We start from the raw sequence: 20,374 nt of genomic DNA, 5'->3' as shown, positions 1-20,374 counted from the left end.
TGCTTTCCCCTCGTTCTTCGGGGCAATTACTACCTCGGTAGGATGGCGACGATGGCGACGGGATGAGCTTGAATTGCGACATGCCATGTCCAAAGTAATAAATAGGAGACAAGAGAGCATAGCAGGGAATGTGCAGTGTCCAGTCTATCACATCTCAACCATAACCTTCCTTCGTGGCAATTGTGCTGTAGCCGACAATCGCAGCCCTTGACGATGGGCAACGACATAGAAGCATCCCCGCATACCACACGGATCAGTGAAGATGCCAATTCGCTCAAATCATCGGCCCACGTGGGTAGAAAGGAACTTGCGGATATCGTCCCACCCCACGAGACGTACGAAGGCCGGCATCGCTTCGACCCCCAGGCGAGCTGGACGATTGAGGAAGAACGGCGTGTGGTGCGGAAGACAGACCTTCGGCTACTCACATGGCTCTGTCTCATGATGTTCGGGCTGCAGGAAAGTTCATACATTGTGCTAGCCGATCAGAAATACTGACTATCACAGCTCGATCGTGGAAACATATCGAATGCGCTCGCAGACAATCTTCTGGAAGACCTCGGGTTGACTTCTGACGACTACAACAATGGAACAACGATACAGTTGGTATGCTTTCTAGCAGCTGAATTCCCAGTGCAGTTGTGAGTATCACCAATTTTCTTGTTGAAGTCTTTCTCTAACTGTGTTCTTATACAGTCTCACCAAACGCTATGGCTTCAAGTATATCCTCCCGACCATGATGCTTGCTTGGGGAACTGCATCTTGGGGCCAGGCGTGGATGCACGACCGAACTTCCTTTTACCTGGGCCGCGCAGCTATCGGACTTTGCGAAGGTGGTTTCATCCCGGGTGTGATCTTGTTCGCGACCTATTTCTACAAGTCCAAGGAGCTTTCTCTTCGCCTGGCAGCCTTCTGGTCGACACTCAACATCGCACGTGTCATCTCGGCCTTGCTTGCGGCGGGGATTCTGGAGATGCGCGGTGTTGGTGGAAAGCCAGGTTGGTTCTGGCTATTTCTCCTCGAAGGCCTTTTGACGGTCGTCATTGCCATTCTCTCGTACTTGTATTTGCCCACCGCGCCGACATCCACCAAGAATGTGCTGTGGCGTCAAGGTTGGTACACTGAGCGGGAAGAAGTCATCATGGTCAACCGTATACTTCGAGACGACCCTGCCAAAGGCCTTACCGCTCTCAAAGAACCAGCAACATTCAGCGACATCCGCGCGGCCTGGTCAGATTCCTCCATGTGGGGTTTGTACTTCATCGGCCTTGTCGCTTACATCCCCGCCTCGCCGGTGCAAGGATACCTGACTCTCACACTCAAACGCCTCGGCTTCAGCACCTTCAACAGCAACATGTTGACAATCCCGTCTGCGGCTCTCCAGGTCGTCACTATGCTAGCATTGGCATACTCAAGCGACTACTTCAACGAACGTACTTTTCACTGCATATTCGGCGAGTTCTGGATCATGCCGCTTCTCATCGCGTTGTTGACGCTACCCGATGGTGGCCGTGAATGGGGCCGCTTTTCCTTAATCACGCTGATCTCCGGGTATCCATATTTCCATCCTCTGGTCTCTTCTTGGATATCCGAGAACACTTTCGACGTTAAGAAACGTGCGATTACGGCCGCAACGTACAATGTCATTGTGCAGATTGGGTCTCTGATCAGTTCACAGATCTACCGCAAGTACGATGGCCCGTACTACAAGCAGGGGAACTCTGTTCTTGTGGCTATATGCGCGCTGAGTGTCATTACTTTCCTTGTGCAACGGCAGACTTTGGTCCGCCTCAACAAAAGGAAACAGATACAGTGGGAACAGATGACTTCGGAAGAGAAGGCTCTGTACCAAGCAGACATTATTTCCCGAGAGAAAGATGGCAACAAGCGGTTAGACTTCAGGTTCACACTCTGATTTCGTTGGGAAACGATAGCCGGTGGAATCCACAGACAGTCAATGTCAACATGCATAGCAGCATCACATGGTCTCTTCAATCGATCCGACTACCAACCAATGCCCCCTCGCCTTTTAGTTGCACCGAAGTATCTGCGACATGTCGTTGAGATTAACCCGAGGTTGCATTCCAAGTTCGAATTCCAAAGCTCTGATACCCATTATATACCATTTCCAAAGAGACGTCATCGGAGAGTATGTCAGTTATACTTCCAATACACTTTGAATCATTGTTTTCCTATTTCTCCTACACAACGTTGTGAATGATCGCGCGTCGACTGCGTGTATGGTGAGTAAACGTCTCTGCGTCGGCTACAGAGAGCCGCCTTGTTCAACGAAGACGTCTCTAGCCTGATCCACTTTCCCTGCCGCGCCCCACAACTACCCAGAACCATTGCATGTCGTGATTGCGGGGATCAATGACGACCTCGGGAATCTCCACGATTTTACGAGTCATTCCGAAACCCTGGATACCAAGGCCGCGGCAGCACAGCGCCCAACTCGCTGCAACTGCCCAACTGAGGTTTTCCGTCCGATGCGGCAGGCCACATCGCCGGCATCGCCCTTCATGGAGGACTCGCCGCTTTGAGCGTAGTCAGCAGAATCGTTGAAGGCTTTGGTAGGACTTATGACTGGAAATGGCGGTTGTACTCGAGGCATCACTTTGTTCCAGCGTCAATAGGAAATCAATTTGTTGTTCAATCACCAAATCGCTCATACGAACGCAAGATGGCTTGGGAAGAACCTCGCAAAACGGGCATGCAGTACCGCCGCCTAGGTAACTCAGGCTTGCACGTATCTGCGCTGGGTCTAGGAGGATGGCTCACGTATGTTCACTCGTCTTCTTCCATGGATACACTCAGGAATATACTCATCAGATTGCAGTTTTGGAGGCCACGTCGAAAATGGTACATTGTGCCTATACGCTCATCAGCCACTCCACTAACGTCATTATCAGAACTTACATTCTCCATCATGAAGACAGCCTACGATAATGGGATCACATTCTTCGACACGGCTGAGTCTTACGCCGCAGGCCAGTCCGAGATCATCATGGGCCAGGCCATCAAGAAATTTGCGTGGAACCGCAACGACATTGTAATATCCACAAAACTCAACTGGGGCGGCGCAAATGGCGAAGTGCTTGTCAACAACCACGGTCTCTCGCGCAAACACATCATTGAGGGTCTTCGCGCATCTCTCAAACGCATGGATCTGGAGTATGTGGATATAGTGTATGCGCACCGTCCGGATCGCCTCACACCCATGGAAGAAACAGTTCGCGCATTCAACCATGTCATCGAGCAGAAGGGCTGGGCTTTGTACTGGGGCACGTCAGAATGGTCTGCAGACGAGATTGCCGAGGCTTGCGGGATAGCGAAGCAGTTAGGTCTCATCGCACCAGTAGTGGAGCAGCCGCAGTACAACCCGCTCGAGAGGAAGAAGGTGGAGAGCGAGTTCCAGCGCCTCTATACGCGGTTCGGGATCGGGTTGACTACGTTTTCGCCGCTGAAGTTTGGGCTGCTTAGCGGAAAGTACAATGATAGTCCCGATGCGCCGCCAGCAGGATCGAGGTTCGCTGAAGGAAAAGATGGTTTTGTGAGTGGAATGCGCGACCGATATGGAAATGATGAGTGGAGTGGTATGATCGGCGTAGCGAGGAAATTGAAGGTAAACCAAGTCCCCATGCTTCCTTGATGGCTCTAGCTAACTGTGAGCAGCCAATCGCGGATAAGCTGGGTGTCAGCCAGTCGCAGTTGTCGCTTGCGTGGTGCTTGAAGAATCCGCATGTCTCCGCGGTGATCACTGGCGCGTCAAGACCAGAGCAGGTGGTGGACAACTGTGCAGCCTTGAAGATTATAGACAAGCTTACGCCAGATGTGATGGCTGAGATCGACGCTGTGGTTGGAAGCGTTCAGCTAGATCCTGCTCGACAAGATTAAAAACACTCGTTAGCTTTTGAATCAAAATTGACCTCCTTCACCAGTGATGTGACAATGGAAACGTCGGCTGATAATGTCCGTATTCTCATCTGAACGCCTGAAATGCTACCGGGACCGCACGCTATGCAATAACAATTATGGTTCCTCCTACGATCCTAACGTTTCTTGTGTTGATCATTCTTGACTTTCTTCTCTTGCGGCAAGATCTCGTGGACCTTCATATCCAATCCCACCCAGAACTTCCTGCCTCGCCACTCTACTGTAACACCTCCCCAGAAGGCGGTGACCCAGACTGGTAATGCGAAAATCTCGCGGCCGAGCCACGCAAATAAGAAGTCTATGAAGTTTCTCCTCGCGCCATCAAGTAGACTAGGTTCGCCCGGTGTCTTGTTGCCAAGCAAAGGTTCTAGAACTTCGGTTCGGTGGTATGCAGAGGCTGATCGTTGAGGCAAGATGAAGTCAGGGGTGTCGGAGTCGATCTCGACGGTCTTTGCGCAGTGCAGGAGCAGATACTGGACATAGTCTACAAGACACCATGCAGATAGGTGTAGAAGCCAGATCAGGAAGAAGGAGGTCCATGTTGGGCTGATGCCGACTCTGTGGAAGAAGGGTAGTGTCGTTAGGGCATAGGCGCCATACAGTCCACAAACGATACTTTCTGTACCCGGCTCCACGAACGTCGCCAAAGTCACCGTGAACTTCCGTACTCGTAACCATCGAATGCGACGTTGCAGGTAGGCCATGACAGACGTATGGCTGATTGGCTGGAAGCAAAAGTCACCGAAGAGCATTGCATGCTTGCCCCAAGCCTCCCTTGACGTTCCTGGCTCGGGTTTGTAGCCCCGTTCCTCGAAAGCTTGAGGTTGCTTCCACAACACATCGCCAATGAGATGGTCCTCGCAGATATTGTCAGAGAAGAAGTCGATACCGGGAGCGCGGTTCGGGTTCGATGAGGTAACGTAGTTGAGATGAGAGCGACGGAACATGGTGCTCTTGCCCATAATGCAGGGTGCCACAGCGACTGTGTTGATGGCTTGGTAGAATTTGGCATGGGCAGAAGACATGAAAGCCTCGTCGAGACGTCCTCCGCCGCGCTGCAGCAGCTTCCTGATGGTGCTGCTGGAGTGATTGCGCGGATCAGAAGACGTGCTTGCCGCAATGCTAGTCGACTCAGCTATAGCTTGAGGCTTGCCTCCGAGCAATTCTTTCCTGTCCTGAAGCGACAGACCTTGCGAGTCGAGATCTACCGTAAGAGGCGTCTGGTGAACGAACTTGTACTTTGTCTTCTTGTTGCCATGCTTGTCCTTTCCAAAACCACATAGCAGGTCCACCAATCGCCCGCAAACGCCCTTGCCGACCCAGACGTTGCAGTCAAGTACCCATACGATGTCGCCCTTGGCCTCCCTGTAGGCGCGACTCATGTTCCTGATCTTCGGATTGGGCCCCAGCGCGTTGTTATCCTTCAGTAGCAGCGGATCCTCCTCTTCGACCAAGATCTGTACATCGGTATCCGGGAAGTCTTTGCATAGGTGCTCGAGGATCGGGAAGGCAGGATCGGAACGCTCGGGAATGCAGAACACGGTGTTCAGTTTGTCTTTGGGATACGTCTGGCGGAGGGTGGCTGCAAGACACTCGTACAATCGCGGATCAAGGCCTTTGACCGGCCGTATAACGGTGACTTGAGGGACTTCGTTCTCTTCCAGTGTCGTTACGCATGTTGCCTGCTGGGGTCTCCTCCAATAGTAGCGGAATAGTTGGATGAAGCCGATGGCACAGACACTCCAAACTATCACCCACCAAATCAAGCAGCCGGTCGCAATAATGGTGCGCGACATGGAGACATCTTGTCCCGTCGCGAGGTTGGGCGCGCGAAGCATACGCGACAGTGTGGTAGGTTCGGAATGAGGGTGGGGTGTTGGCGAATCTCGCAGCGCGGAGGTTGCGGAGAACCAGGAAGCCACGACCGCCAAGACGCAGCACCACTCGACGATGTTCAGGGGTATTGAATAGATGCAGTATCACAAAGACAGGCAAAAGAGCAGACGTACTGCAGCTGTTAAAAGCGAAGCAGCTTCTTGTCCCACAATCGTTTGCACATCCGAACGGTCCGACTTCACCGCCAGGGACATCCATGGATCGCGATCGTTTGTTGCGATCAAACTTCCTGCACACCGACAAAGCAGTTCATCCGACAACGATTTCCATAGATGGCCATCTGTAAATCGATTACTCACTTTAGATTATGGACTCGTTCACATTTCAAGTTGACCACCTGATGAAGGAAGTTTTATACAATTCGCAGACTTTCTTAACACGGAACCTCGCATAGCTTGTGCTTGAAATGAAGTCCGCAAGGACATATTAATACGTTAACACACTTTCGTGTGAGTGAGATAAAGAGATGTGTCAGCCAGAACACTTCGTTATACCAAATGAAGCCTTCCTGGAATCAAATGAAATGCCATATACCGATTGAGCTCAGCCTTTCTCAAGTTTTCGGCTTCTTGCGCACCAGGCCTGCCGTCAAAGTGTTCACCCCATTTGCAGCGCTTGCATTAGTAATGGGTGTGGGTTCTATCTTTGCCTTCTTCCTGACTGTGCCTTCTCCTAGTATTTGCGCGGATTCTGCAGGCTTTTCTGCGCCAGCCGCTGCTTCTGATGGGGTATCGGGTTTCCTCTTCTTTCGCACACCCATGACCATGGTAGGTGTCACGCCGTTTGTTGCATCTGAAGGTTTCACTGGAGCTACATAACCCTTTGTCCCCTTGACTGTGAAGCTCCATTCGTCCATGCCCCCGAGAACAGCAATTTCCTCTTTCCACTTCCTCGTACTTCGTGCTGCTGCCTTTCGGTTTGCGAAAGTCTGTTGTAAAAGGACCTCATGTGCGCGATCGTAGTTCTTGAGCGAAAAGCAGATGGTGCCACGTGAGGAAGCGGGCCATTTCCAGTACGGACTGTTCTCGGGAAGGTTCTTGGCGGAGCTTGAAGAGACGTTGGACGACGTCGATAAGTTTGAAGAGCTGTTCTTGATCTTTGGCAGAACCAGGGGAATTGGTCCGTACCTAGTTTTAGCCTCTTGTCTGCGTCGACTAGCCTTCTTCCGTTTTGGACTGGGCATGTTCTCTTGCGAATCAAGCTGTGAGAACGACTGCGACGCTGTTTGCTGCGAAGGCATGTCCTCATCTTCTTCGGGTATCGAAGGCTTGGGTGGTGTTATGACGACCCAGATGAAGCCTACTATACGCCCTGATGAGCACTCTTGCCTGAAAGCCATGAATTCCCAGAACTGGTCAAGTGTCTTAACGCTCTTCCAGTGCCCATTGCTTCTCGAAGGTGTGCCTCCATCTACTACCATAGCATCGGTACCCCGATCAGGAAGTTCTTCGTCCAATTCGTCAAGGAATCTGGCTTTGGGGTCGTCTGGAAAGTGTGGTACAAGGCACCGCGGTGGAGCGGCAGGGTAGGGAGCGATCTGTAGGAGCGGGTGTGTGGTTACCCAGCGTCGAGGGGTGTTCGGGACGGGGGGTGGAGGGATGTATCGCAGCGTGTCGTATGGCTCGAAGCCCGGTATCACCAGGTAGCCTTTGGCTGTGGACTCCGATTGGACTGACGTGCTGTCCGCCTTCGAGCCGTCATCATCAACCAGCCGTTCGGCGAAGGGCTTCCGCTCTCCTTCAGCCTTGTACTCCCATATGATGGGATCGAGCACTCTGCACCACCATTTCACCAAGCCCCTGTCGTCTAGCACATGCTTGTTCTTGTTCTCGATGCTTGCCGGAAACAGGTATTGATCCTGTGCCCTGGCGAAGAGAGACACTACCAGCTTCTTCCCTTCCCTCTGTCGTTCTCGTGCTAGCCAGGATACAAAGGTTCCACAAATGGCCTTCAGAGGTGACGCAGACTGGGCTCGCGGTAATTGTAGTTCGGATATATAGCCTGTCGAGTCGGCTTTGGAGATGAAGATGGTCGTGAGGTTTCGCGTGGTGTAGATCAAGACTTCAATTGCCAATATGAGGAGCTCCTCGGGCAGTTCTGAGGCTGCTGCATCTTTTGGGACTATCGACGCTGCCAAGGTCTGTGATTCGCAGTATGTTCGTTCGGACTTGCCATGGGGCGGCGCGGAGAAGAGGGCGGAGGACTTGGAGGGCGGCGTTGAGTAGTGGTAGAAGGTGATGGGCACGTCTTTGGGCAGTTGTTCGGCGAGTAACTCTTTCAGCGGCCTGGAAACCCCAGCGCTCGTCATGATGACCCAAGAGAAGCGCAGCAAGGGGAAGCGTCGCGTATCGGGGGGCGCACGATGGGGAGCGGCAGGCGCGACTGGTGCTAGCGTCGTTGCGGTAAGGCGCGATCCGCGTGCCGCAACTTTTCGATGATCCGAACTGACCTCCGCCAGCAGCATCACGCCCGCCCGCCGCCAATCAAGCCTCTCACACCTCGCTCACCACTTGGGAGTGCCACAATGACTTCCAAACGACCGCTCCGATCACTCGTCTCGACCGCTTCATCATCACTCCGGCCCGCGCAAATATCCAGAACGTCCTTCGTGCGGTCCTCCGCATGCGCATTTTCGAGCACCACCCCATCGAGGTCCACGGAATATGACGCAGAAGCTACACCAGCCGTCGACAGGCCGCGATGGAAACAGACACCTCCGCGAATGATGGCGCCTCACAGGATACGGCCGAAAGCCAGAGGGGGCGTTTACCAGGTCAATGAGGACCCGAAAAAGCTGGACGATGCGTATATACGCATGTTGGGCCCCGGAGGAGACAAGATACTGGGAGAAGACGTAAAGTGGTTAGCCGTCACACACAAGAGCTTCGACCACGGAAGAAGAGGATTCAACGACCGATTAGCATACTTGGGTATGTGTGCACATTGCAAAGGCGAACAGACGGGAGGCTAACGTAAAGGGCAGGACGGAGGATAGTCGAACTACAAACAACACAGGCGCTCATAAACTCGCCGCAGGAGAATCAATGGCCAAGAGATCCCACTGGTGTACCAATCAGCGACGAGTTTGGACGCAAACCATACCTACATCCCGCCTTGAATGGGCTGCAAGGCCTGACCGACGAGGCCGAGAGTCTGGTCTTGAGCAAGACACGGCTAGCACCGATAGCAGAGCGATACCGTTTGGACAAGGTCACACGGTGGACACCCAAGAGGGTATGCTCGAACTTTTACAACACCCTAGTCCACAGGCTGACGAATTACAGGCGGACAACCTCCAAGGCTCTGGTTTTGAAACTGTCCTCATGACTTCTCTATACGCCATCGTCGGAGCGGTCGCTCTCGAGCGTGGCGGCGAGGTGGCCAACAAGGTTGTGCAAGAAAAGATACTCGCACCGCTTGGCTTCAGCTTCTCGCCCGAATCATGACCTGGACGCAATTCGATTCTGTACAAAACCACTGCCAGACTTTGTACCATATTGTAAACAAGAACCTGACATGGCGAACGTCGCGATTTTCTAATCAGAATACGTCTTCGCCATCACATGCTGTCTCTGAGGTCACGGTCACTGATATCACACCCAGTATGAATTGCCCGTTTGACGTGAGTAGACGAAGGACTTTGGGAGCATGGTGACCCTCCCAATTCGCAATTCAGGCAGACGGCTTCGAGAAAAGCTCAGGTGATTAACGGTATAGCGAAACTACCCCTCCGGGCAATGGACATATCGTCAAACGTCACGGATAATAGCAAATCTCATGCGGATGTGAACGCGAGATAATGTGAAGATTGCAGGACGCATACGAATCAAACGAGCCGCACACTGCTAGCTCAGGGTATAAATATGACACTCCCAAGAAAGAAAATAACTCTCGCGACCCGCTCAAAACGTTAGACCCGGCTTGTTCTTCCTCCAAAACATAGCTTTTGCCGCATTCACTGTCCGTGGTGGCGGGTCAAACTTAGGCTGTGCCTCCTCAATGTCCATCTGCTCCATCTTCCTCTGCGAGTTTCTTTTCAACTCCCTCTTCAAGTTGCGCTCATCCTTCTTGCGCATCCAAGTGATCCAAATGCAGTAGCTTGCGCAGATGATGCCAATACCGCCTATTACACCACCAATTACCGCGCCGATGAGACCTTGGCTTTCCCATGCGGACTGCTTGGGGCGTTGGTAGGCTGCGGGTGTGGATTTCGGGCAAAAGGTAACAGGCATGACCATGTTGTTCTTTTGAATCGCTTCAGCGAGGAAGAAGTTATTGGTCTCGTAATCCGCCATCAAGTAGACTTGGCCAAGGAAAGCGGTCCCGAGGTAGAATGGTGTGTCGGCTGACTCTTCGCGGTCTTGGATGGGCGTGATGTTCGAAGCGTTCATGAGGACTTCAGAGGGGAGCGTGACTGTGAAGCCATCTTCTAGCACTATCGAGAACGTGCCGTTGAAAGCGCTCTTCAACTTCAGAGAATTATCGCCCCATGTGTTATCCTTTTCAGCGCCCAGTCGTTTGATGAAGTTTTGGGTAATCTGATACGGTAGGGAGAACGGGAATTGTTCGGTCGTAATCTGGGCCTCGAAGTCCTCTGCCCGTGTCTTCATGTCAGTGAAGACCGTGTTATCGAACAGTGATACGTTTGCGTTATCTTCAGAGTTAGTGATGACGATATCCTTGATGCGGACGCTCATCGGATTCGGATTGTCGATATTCATGGCGTATTTGTGTGTCTCTCCCGTGAAGCGACCTGAGTCGTATCCCCCAAAGACATTGCTACCGTTGACCGCGCCTCCGGCACGCTTGAATCCCTGTCCGATGTAGAGCGAGTATGTTTTCCCAGCAATGATGTCTTCTGCAGCCAGGTCCCGAAGGAGAGTGGAAGACAACCCCATACCCACTCGTCCAGGTGTGATTGACCCCGACTCGGCGACTTCGATCGTACTGTTCTCTACCAATGTTTGTGATGCGCCGTCCGTCTCGAAGTAATGTGTGTATAGTCGTAAGGTCTCTCGCCCGAAGAATCCTGTAAAACCCTCTTGTTCATCGTCCAAGGTTTGGAAGTTGTCATCTTTCACAAAACTGTTCTACATGTCAGCTAACAAGTTAAAGTTTCACATTGATAGTGAAGCATACCTAGTGGAGTCGCGGTCGTTATAGAAGCCCCCTGTACTCGTGGCACATTTGTCAAGAGTTGTGTTCTTGCAGTAGTTACTCGACGCGAAAGAGATGTGGTTCTGTTGTAGTGATGGCCAAAGACTCTGGTTCTGTGCTGGCGTTCCTAGTCCGATGAAGGATCCATATTGAAATTCTGATGAGTCGTGTACGGCCCGCTTGTGGATGTCGACGTATATAGGTTTCTTTGTGCAGTTTGAAGCAATTGTAGACTGAGTGAACAGCAAAGTTGCGGAAAGGTACAGAACGAAAGACGCCATGATGGAAGATGAGAGACGCTTGAGTCCAGCAAGCTGAAGAGCGGGTAACAAGGTGTTGGATAACGCTTACAACACCAACAGGCAGGGTGAACGACGACGATGACGAAACGTCTCAAACTCGAGTTGCGGAGGTGCCAGAGGCTGTAGGATGTCTTTGTAGGCCTCCATCATCTGTACCTTGATACACTAAGATGAGCATGCGGACAGTCAGCCAGTCAGGCAAGGGCCCAGCTATTCTTGCATGCGGGAATATCCACACTGCTTCTGCTGGACGCGCATGAGTGCATCCCTGGGCGCCATCTAGAGCCGCATGGGACTGGACCGCTGCCGAGAGCGCCTGCTGATGCCGTTGTGGAAGTACCACGACCTAGGGAGGTGCCCCCATGGGCGCTTTGAATAGAAACATGCACAAGGAAGAAAGATGATCCCTCTCCGATGGTAAGCTTTGCCGTCGCAGAGACACTGATGATTGGATCGTCATTGTAGGCAGTTGTACCAAGATAGCGGGCGTTTACGAGACCAGGCTGATTGGGTAGGGTTGTCTCGCGACATTCCCAAGCGCCCGCTGCACGGACCCGACTGCAGGTGTGGATCTGACACCAGTCGCTATTCTTAACCTTCCGCCCACCACAGTCTGCAATCTCAGAGGCAGGTAGATTGCGTACCCGCTCGGTGAGATTCTGATGCGTTCAAAGGAAACGCTCGGAAATAGCCGTACAATCTTAATCCCGCAACCCCGCACGACGTTCTCGTTGTTGCACACGGGCTAAAGTTTGTCTACAAAGTGGATGCGTGCCAGCATAAAGTATACTTGGAAGACGGTGCATTAACTTTGACTCGTTTTTAGATCCAGAAAGAGCAGAGAGCCTGATTGCTCTGCAAAACATGCTCGCGCGATAGCATGACCCTTTGACGGCTGCGTAGTGTGTGTCAGGGCTGCCTTGCTAGGGACGAAAGGGTGTAACAAAGCGCTTGCACTTCTACGATGCCTACCCCATGTGGAACACGCAGTGACTTCACGCATTCGTCTCAATCGCTGCACTGCTCGTTGCAAGCATGTTGACTCTGTTCACAATAGCATTTCATGTATCACACTAATGCCCTAGTTACTGGGTCACAGCCATGTGGTACATAAGATCCACTGCAGCGTGAACACGTTCTTCATTGCATGAATTCTACGACTTCCTGTAGCTCCTGGAATAAGCTCAATTCCCCACCTCCTACACAGCGTGTGAACGTGGACTGACTTCGAAAGCTAAAATATCGCTTGATGATGACTTTGGAACACCTTGAACCCCAGCCTTAACCCCGTACTCCTTCACCCGCTATGCTGAAAGACTATCCCACATATTCCACAACTACTTGGCGTCGGATTTTACCGACATGTATGAAAAGTTGATGTACATTAAGAGCAAAAAGGGAAACATCCAGCTGAACGCAACGTTGAGCATTGAGACTTTCAGGAGTTGACAAGCACCCATCGCTTCTCTTTCTCGGTAGGTCCTACCCTTGCGGCAACTACGCTCAAGGTATTGCTGATGGCGTCCTTAGGTAGCTTTGGGAATACCTTTTTCAGCGCCTCAATCATGCCAATCTTGGTCAGATCTTTGCCCTCAATTTCGGCCTTGAAAGCTTCAAGTTGCTCGGTGGGCACCAATCGCTTAGCTTTTGCAGGCTTAGTTGGAGTTCCTCCTGTTGACTTCTGTGGGCCGTTCAATGTGTTGAGCAGACCATTCATAGAGCGTTGGACCAGAGGTACCCGCGGAGGGTTCATGGCGCTCTTAGTGTCTTTTTTCGCAGCAGCGGCGGTACTTGCAATGGTCGCAGGATCCGGTTCCCAGTATGCCGTAGAAAACGGATCGATTGAAGTCATCTGCGGATCCAGCAGAAACCCCATTGAGAACCCCTTGAAGTCGGTGCATATAGCATCTGAACCATCGTTCAACCTGGAAACCCTATCGGCATCCTCCCAGCACAAGCCGGTGCTGACAGGAACTAAATCACCACTAATGAGTCGCCGTTTGAGTTGTGGGTCTTCCTCATCGTCGAGGAAACCGTCCAAGTCGTCTTCTGCATCTTCTTCGTTGTCGTCTTCGCCGTCAGAGTCAAGGTCTTCTCCTTCCTCGGGTTCATCCCATTCTGCTTCAGAGTCGTAGTCATAATCGGTGTCCTGTCGGACCCTGGCAATGGGGTTTCGTGCGAGCCGAGAAGCTTCCGCGTCGGTATAAGGCCTGGTATAGGTGCCATAATACGGGGGACGTACATCCTTGCAGAAGTGTATGTACTTCATTGGGATCTCTCTGAGCATCTCCAACGGGCTTCTGTGGACAGTCAAATCGATGGGACGGTCCGATGAGCCATTCACACGTTCGATAACTTCGGCGATGGTCGCAGTCCGATGCGCTGGTCGAATCCGTCGCGGGAAAGAAGATACTAGGGTCTCTCGTGTGATGGTCTCGGTACCGGTACCGTTGTGCGCGATAAGGTTCTCTAGCCGTGTTCGCGCAGCCTCCAGCCGCTCCGGATCGTCGAGCAGAGGATTTATGGGAGCGAGGATCGTATGTGGAGGGAGGTTAAATGGTAGAAAGTATCGCTCGTAGTCTGACTGAGCGTTCTTGACGATGTTCTTCTGTGGGGATGGAGGGGCCAAATTAGTTTTGACTCCGGATGTGCTAGGTAAAGATGTGGACGAGGCAGTAGGGTTCTGGGATGAAGCTACCACGGCCTGTCCTGGGCTTGATCCCGCCTTTGGCTTGACGAAAAAAGCGTTGAGCTTCATTTGGGACTATCCAAAGGTTAGCACTGTTCAGGTCGTACTACAAGGACGATGGTCGACTTACTCGTGCCTTCTTTGCCTTCTCCTCCTCTACCCGTTGCTGTTCCTCCTCCTTCAGACGCTTCTTCTCATCTCGTTCCTCATTCTTCTTGCGCTTCTCCTCTTCTCTCTGTGCCTTTTGTTCTGCCTTGACCTTCTCCTCGGCCTCCTTCTGCGCCTTCTTCTCTTCTCGCGCCTTGGCCTTCGCTTCCTTTTCTAGACGCTGGGCTTCTTTCTCTTGTGACGTCAACTTGCGCCTTTTGGCTGGTTGTGAAGGGGTTGGAGCAGAGACATTGCTGCTGTTTGGGGCGGTTGAACTCGGAGCGCTGCTCTTCAGGGGTGACGGGGTTTGAACCGAGAGAATTGAGAGGGGTGTAGAGGCTTCTGATCGAATCTGTTTTGACGGAGTTGATACAGTAGGCTCGACATCGTCGTCGTCGATGTGTGGACGCTTTTGGGGCAGCGGCGCAATGGGTGTGGGGTCCTCCATAGTGTACGGTGGTTGCTGAAAGTGCGGCCGATAGACTTTGCAGGTCTATCACGAGTCGATAGTGAGGGGGCCGACGCTCAATTCTGGAAAGCTTGTTGTCGTTGAACAAGCAGCGTGGTTGCGGTAGCGGACGTTGATGCGGGAGGAGACGCGAAGGTCGAAGGCGCGACGCGCAGCGCGTGGAAACCGCGAACGACTAGTGGGCTGATGTGGGCCTAGTGCGGGAAAGTGCGACTGGGGTGCAATTGCTCGAATGGCGCGTACTTTAGCGATTTCATGCTCTGATTTCCTTTTAGCGTTACGGCGAAACGAACGCGAACATCAACACGTCGAGCACCGCTATTTTACTCGTGCAAGACGTGAACCAAACAGTTTTAAAGCGATTCTTGGGACTACTGGCTTAGTGATGAACGCGCGAATGGAACTGAGTTTGCTGGTGTATCCTGCACGTGTCGTGCCTGCCGTCTCGCAGCACTCACGCCCCGACTACGCTTTCTATGGCTGGCTTCTTGTCTGCAGCGCCCTGTGCAGACCTCTTGCTATACCGAACTCACAGTAGTCGGCCACATACCTGCTAGCAGCTAACCCAGTATCCGCGAGGTTCCATACCATCATTCGCCACTCTGCACTTCGCCATGGACGCAAGCGATTTCGATGACATGTTGTTTGGTGAACATGACATGCAGGCCGCTCCTAATGACACGGAAGAGGAGGACTCAGAAGATGAGTTCTTGTTTGCAACTTCCCAACGGGAAAATATACCGTGGGATATGTGTAACAGCTCATCCTCAACCTCAACCAATCGCACAGCGCTGTCTGTTCAGGAAGCACCTCGGTATCACCATCAGGAGCAGGCTCTAGGACCCATACGCGACAGGTTCTTCAGGCGTTCTCACTCTGAGCGGGTTATGACTAACCTTGTGCAGGGTTTGGGTGATCGCTCGTATCGAAGCGATGATAGAGTTGATTGTGGATGCTCAGCTAGAGGATCACGAAGCGCTCACTATCACGCTGAAGTCCCGTGCGGCTCTGTCTCGCAGACGATCTTCCACAGCCGACGGCCAAGAAGAGACTCCCGAACCAAAGGAACGCGATATCAATTTTCCAGGAGCAAGTGCGCAAGAGGCATGGAACTTCAGTGTGTGATCCCGATCATTTGTACATGTTGAGTACGTTAATGGTCGTGTAGCTGTACTAGTTCGTATACTAGAGCTTGTCCATGCCGGTCTCGTCGATGGTACCGTCATGACGAAGAGGTTAACTTTGTCTTTGTATGATGACAACAAAAAGCTGACTTGAGGTAGAGACATGTATTATCGACATCCAGACTTGTTCATCAAGCAGTCGATAGTCGACCGATACGTGGATGACTTGGCTTGTACCTTCGGCATCACTAGATTACAATTGAACGTGGTGCGCTTGTCTCGGTCGTCTCTCTGGAAGCACAGCTGATAGCCAATTTCAGACTGCCGCCGCGAAAGGCCTGCTGGCGGGCGGCTTTACGTTGACTCGAAACGATGGTCATCATATCAATGGCATGAGCGAGAAAGAGGTTTGACGAGCGTGCTGGTCAGTGATACCTTCCTAACACATCAGCAGGGGATACTCGTTCCCAGTGTCAACGATAACGACAATCTCGACTTGACAGACGTGCAATGGGTTCTCATTATCGAAAAGGAGGTATAGTCGATGCTTTGGGATCACTTATGTTACCGCTAACGCATACCTAGGCGACCTTTAGGTCATTGATGAGTTCACCACGGTGGCAGGCGTTGGGCTCGAGCGGAACAATACTGACTGTAAGCCTGACTGTGTCTGTTGCCAATGTCACCTAATAGCCAAGACAGGCGAAAGGATATCCAGACCTCGCTTCACGGAAATTTCTGAGTCAATTAGCTGCTAAGGCCCCTCACATTCCCATGTACGCCCTGATGGACCTTGATCCTGACGGTATCGCCATACTATCGACGTACAAATATGGGTCTTATCGTCTTGCGCACGAAGACGTTACATCCACGGATACAGCCACACCAGGCTTGCCTAACATCCGCTGGCTTGGTGTAAAGAGTCACCACATGAGCGGGACTCCGCTAGGCGATGTGCACACAGAGACGAGCACGAAACCTCAACTTCAAGGCCTGATGAGACTGACGGCGCGCGACCGCAACAAAGCAGCGCGAATGTTGGAGTGGAACTTGTGCGCCGAGGAGGGTCCCGAGAAGGGCTGGAGGCAGGAGCTACAGACAATGCTGATGCTTAACGTCAAGGCTGAAATACAGATACTTGACGAAATGCCAGGTGGATTGGTGTCTTGGTTGAGCGACAGGCTCGGGCAGACAACGGAACTGGTGCGCGCGCAGCGGATAGAAGGCGAAAAGCCAGACGACGGGATGCTCTTTTGAGATCTGGAGTACCGCTGCGAGGCAGATGCGCTTCCATGCGCAGGGTCCACATGTGTTACCACGTAGTCGTGCAAGACAGACAGATATCGAGCGGCAGGGATATCTAGATTGTCGTCGGAGAGATCTTCGGGTGTCAAGCCAGTGAGACGCCTCTTAGGCGCAACAAGAAAATCCCCAGTCTTGCACGTTTGCAATTGGGCGTCGGATCCCAAGTGGCATGCAACTCGTTCAATATGTCGGAATTTGTGTAGGGTGAAGCGGCAATGGCCCAATGATGGAAGGCGGGTGGGACAAAATAACCCGCCAAGCTTGGCGCCAGCGCATCTCCTCGATCACGGCAGCTCACCCAACAACTCAGACGGCGTCGCATAGCGGCAATGCATTGACCTGCAGCTACGGAACCAGAACCCACAACAATGGCCGGCATGTCTAATGATCCGCGCGTTCCCTTCCAGGCGCCACGGCTCCCGCACAGCGCTGCCCCTCCGACCGACTGTGAGCAACATGGCTCAGGTACCGCCGAGTCGAGTGCAATCCCACACCCACTGACGCCTGCAACGCCTGCAACGACCACCAGACAGTCGGTACCATTGGGCGTCTTCTCGACCCTCTTGGGGAACAACACCACGTCCACCCTTAGTGCCCAGCCTATACTGTCCGACGAGCCCGTCCTCGCCCACACGCAACCACTAGATGCTCCCGAGGGCCTGTCTGACTTGACGGCGAGCTCAGGCTCGGTGCCCAGTGCGACTACTACCTTGACCAACACACTGCCGCCGACCCAGTCTGCTGCACTGCGCGCCCTGAACGCCCCCGCCTTCCATTCCTCGCCCTCCAAGAGCAAGTCCGCAAAGTCTACATCCAGTCGGACCACCGTTACCAGCCAGCCCGTGGTAGTACGCACATACTCAGGCTCGCGACACGCATCACGCTCTGGCTCCGGCTTCAGCACGCCACGCTCCTTCGCCATGAATGGGCAGGCACATGCGTCGGCCCTGTCAGCCGGTCTGGCAGGCAGGAGCGAGCAACTGCCCTCCGCTGACGACTTCTCTTTTTCGGCCATCCTTCGCGCGGTTGACCCTGAGATCAGAGACGCCATCGATGCCATTGCCGAGATCTGCGCCCGAAGCAGAATGAGTCTAGCCGACGAGTACGACTCTCACCTACCCCCACAAGGCGAAATAACAAGCGGGGGGTCGGGGTGGGCTGCAAGTACAGGAGCATTGGTCAGCCGAGGTCGTTTGAATAGGATCAGTCAAGGATGGACTGCCGCAGACAACACCCTCATGGCAGTGCCTGAAGCGAGCAGCTCCAGCGAGCGGCTGGCGCAAGAGGGTAGGGCCGAGAGCAGTAAGAAGCGTAGTCAATCAGCATACGGAAGCCTGAAGAGCGTCATCAGTGGTGGGAGTGGTAAGAGGAAAGCCATAGATGGCGATACTTTCCGAGACCAAGAGGCTGGCAGCTCGAAACAGGTCGAAGCCCAAAACCCAGGGCCCGCTTGGGCAGTCCATGCGTCCACCTCGTCTTCACATCCAGCAATCACCATTGCCGCGCCTACAGCTTCGAAACAGCTATCACTCGATACATCGTCGGCAATGCAGGACGTTGGCAAGGACGCCAATGGATCATCCAACGGACGGCCTCAGACTGCAACACCACGCAGAATCCCCTCACACCAACGCGGAGCGTCTATGCGCAGTCTTCCGGCATCACGAGCACGTTCTGGTACCCTTGACTCTATAAAGGCATGGCTACCATGGCCCCGGCCGTCAGATCTCGACCAGAACAGCCGGCAGGAGCTGACAAAAGCCGAAGACCGTCTCAGAAGCATGCTGATATCATCATCCCAAACCCTCGGGAAAGGTAAAGCAGCAGTGCGCGTCATTTGAGAATCGGATCGATTCGCATCTCCAAAGCGTTGAATACTTCCTTTGAAATTGTTTGTTACATATCGCAGATACCCAAGGAGAAGCTGAAAGTGTACGAAAAGTGGAGTGGCGGATGCTTGTGCTTTGAGAAGGCCTCTTGCTCCGAAAGACGCAATGATGAATAACGTTTTATGATAATGACTAACGACAACAAGTAAATAGCTCGATGCAATAGTATAGAACAACTCAAGCCTACTTACAGCATTTGACGGTCTATCGTGGCTACCTCTTTTGGATTGGATAATCTGGGAGCTTCAACTCAACTAGCCTCTTCAAGTAACAAGTGTGCATTGAAACGTGGGGTAGCTGCTTAGCTCACTTCCATCTCCGCTCTCGTTGACGGTATCAAGCATCATAGAGTAGACATCAAAACCACGACCTTCTTCAAACTTGAGACCAGAACAACAAGATGACCCCCAAAACAAGAGAGACACGAGTCGACAGCTTCATTGACCCAACACTCCTCCCATCACTACACAAGCCACTCACTCTCTCCGACCTGTGCGATGACGTCTTACTACTCATATGCGACTTCCTGGACCACCATCACCAGCAACACGGCGAGACTCCATGGAAACAACTCTCCCAAGCCAATCGCCGTCTCCACGCCCTCCTCGTTCCACGACTGTTCAAAACCATACGCATCACTGCGCCCCTCAAATCCCTAGACACAGACGTCTTAACACCACACTTGCACCAAGCTCGCGCGCTCAAAATCGACATGTTTGGCAGTCTATGGTGGTGGTGCTCTGGCGCCTACGTGACCGGTAGCGACGCTCTCGATCTGTTCACCTTTATGCATTTGTTGCCGCGGCTAAAGCGGCTGGAAGTGAGGATGATGAGCCGGAGTCTGGATGTCTTCTCCGCTGCGTTCACCGACTCTTCACCTTCATCCCGCTTCCCCGGGTTTGAGTTGAGAGGCGTGGAGACGTTGGTTGTGAATAGCAGTGCCGCGTTTCTGGTGCAGCATTGCCCCAATTTGCAGACATTGGTGGTGAAGGGGAAGGGCGATGGTGAGGATTGTGCAATGGAGAAGTATACCGAGCTGAAGGATTTGTTCGAGATGATCCCGCGGTCTAGCTTGAGAAAAGAAGAAGACGATCCGTATTTCCAGTATGCAGTGGGACTACGAAGTTTTGATGGAAGTGCGGCATGGTCTCTGGCCGAAATTACCTTTCTCACGACGACGTTTCCAAATATTCGTCACCTTGCCTTGCGCAGCGAGTCGTACTGCTATCGATCCGATGTCGCGTCCATTATGCGCACTCTGGGTCAAGGCTTGAAACGACTCAAGAACTTGCAAGTCAGCAAAATCGAATATCTCGATATGGGCTATCGGGCGGTGTGGAAACGAGCAGTCATGGAATGTAAGACGGAAGACGCAAGACAGGCGTTGTGGAAAGGGAACGAGAGAAGGAGAGTCGCAGCTGAAAACAACGTTGCGAGGTTAGCGTTCGGTGAGGTGGAAG

The 20,374-nt window shown here is 52.7% G+C and overlaps 9 protein-coding genes across 9 annotated transcripts; 5 read left to right on the top strand and 4 right to left on the bottom strand.

The window, feature by feature from the left end:
• Positions 1–213: 213 nt before the first annotated feature.
• J4E78_000680 (uncharacterized protein) lies at positions 214–1,915 on the top strand (the record flags this gene model as incomplete). The annotated part of the gene is made up of 3 exons (XM_049361342.1): positions 214–399; positions 508–641; positions 697–1,915. The coding sequence occupies 3 exons, from the start codon at positions 214–216 to the stop codon at positions 1,913–1,915; spliced, it is 1,539 nt and encodes a 512-aa protein (XP_049226625.1).
• Positions 1,916–2,683: 768 nt separating this feature from the next.
• J4E78_000679 (uncharacterized protein) lies at positions 2,684–3,897 on the top strand (the record flags this gene model as incomplete). The annotated part of the gene is made up of 4 exons (XM_049361341.1): positions 2,684–2,781; positions 2,840–2,862; positions 2,913–3,625; positions 3,676–3,897. The coding sequence occupies 4 exons, from the start codon at positions 2,684–2,686 to the stop codon at positions 3,895–3,897; spliced, it is 1,056 nt and encodes a 351-aa protein (XP_049226624.1).
• A 155-nt stretch (positions 3,898–4,052) lies between these two features.
• Positions 4,053–5,774, bottom strand: J4E78_000678 (uncharacterized protein; the record flags this gene model as incomplete). Its single annotated transcript, XM_049361340.1, has 1 exon — positions 4,053–5,774. One exon carries the CDS (start codon positions 5,772–5,774, stop codon positions 4,053–4,055), a length of 1,722 nt encoding a protein of 573 aa, XP_049226623.1.
• A 611-nt stretch (positions 5,775–6,385) lies between these two features.
• On the bottom strand, positions 6,386–8,140 carry J4E78_000677 (uncharacterized protein; the record flags this gene model as incomplete). The annotated part of the gene is made up of 1 exon (XM_049361339.1): positions 6,386–8,140. One exon carries the CDS (start codon positions 8,138–8,140, stop codon positions 6,386–6,388), a length of 1,755 nt encoding a protein of 584 aa, XP_049226622.1.
• Positions 8,141–8,356: 216 nt separating this feature from the next.
• On the top strand, positions 8,357–9,278 carry J4E78_000676 (uncharacterized protein; the record flags this gene model as incomplete). The annotated part of the gene is made up of 3 exons (XM_049361338.1): positions 8,357–8,762; positions 8,816–9,066; positions 9,117–9,278. The coding sequence occupies 3 exons, from the start codon at positions 8,357–8,359 to the stop codon at positions 9,276–9,278; spliced, it is 819 nt and encodes a 272-aa protein (XP_049226621.1).
• Positions 9,279–9,734: 456 nt separating this feature from the next.
• On the bottom strand, positions 9,735–11,270 carry J4E78_000675 (uncharacterized protein; the record flags this gene model as incomplete). The annotated part of the gene is made up of 2 exons (XM_049361337.1): positions 9,735–10,917; positions 10,972–11,270. 2 exons carry the CDS (start codon positions 11,268–11,270, stop codon positions 9,735–9,737), a joined length of 1,482 nt encoding a protein of 493 aa, XP_049226620.1.
• Positions 11,271–12,729: 1,459 nt separating this feature from the next.
• On the bottom strand, positions 12,730–14,575 carry J4E78_000674 (uncharacterized protein; the record flags this gene model as incomplete). Its single annotated transcript, XM_049361336.1, has 2 exons — positions 12,730–14,055; positions 14,111–14,575. The coding sequence occupies 2 exons, from the start codon at positions 14,573–14,575 to the stop codon at positions 12,730–12,732; spliced, it is 1,791 nt and encodes a 596-aa protein (XP_049226619.1).
• Positions 14,576–15,737: 1,162 nt separating this feature from the next.
• J4E78_000673 (uncharacterized protein) lies at positions 15,738–16,977 on the top strand (the record flags this gene model as incomplete). The annotated part of the gene is made up of 5 exons (XM_049361335.1): positions 15,738–15,744; positions 15,903–15,988; positions 16,041–16,127; positions 16,175–16,255; positions 16,423–16,977. 5 exons carry the CDS (start codon positions 15,738–15,740, stop codon positions 16,975–16,977), a joined length of 816 nt encoding a protein of 271 aa, XP_049226618.1.
• A 416-nt stretch (positions 16,978–17,393) lies between these two features.
• J4E78_000672 (uncharacterized protein) lies at positions 17,394–18,866 on the top strand (the record flags this gene model as incomplete). Its single annotated transcript, XM_049361334.1, has 1 exon — positions 17,394–18,866. One exon carries the CDS (start codon positions 17,394–17,396, stop codon positions 18,864–18,866), a length of 1,473 nt encoding a protein of 490 aa, XP_049226617.1.
• Between the last annotated feature and the right edge of the window lie 1,508 nt (positions 18,867–20,374).

This window comes from Alternaria triticimaculans (genome assembly GCF_023758025.1).
Source record: "Alternaria triticimaculans strain BMP 0046 chromosome Unknown scaffold_1, whole genome shotgun sequence".
Lineage (NCBI taxonomy): Eukaryota > Fungi > Ascomycota > Dothideomycetes > Pleosporales > Pleosporaceae > Alternaria > Alternaria triticimaculans.
This window is presented reverse-complemented; position numbering and strand designations above follow the sequence as displayed.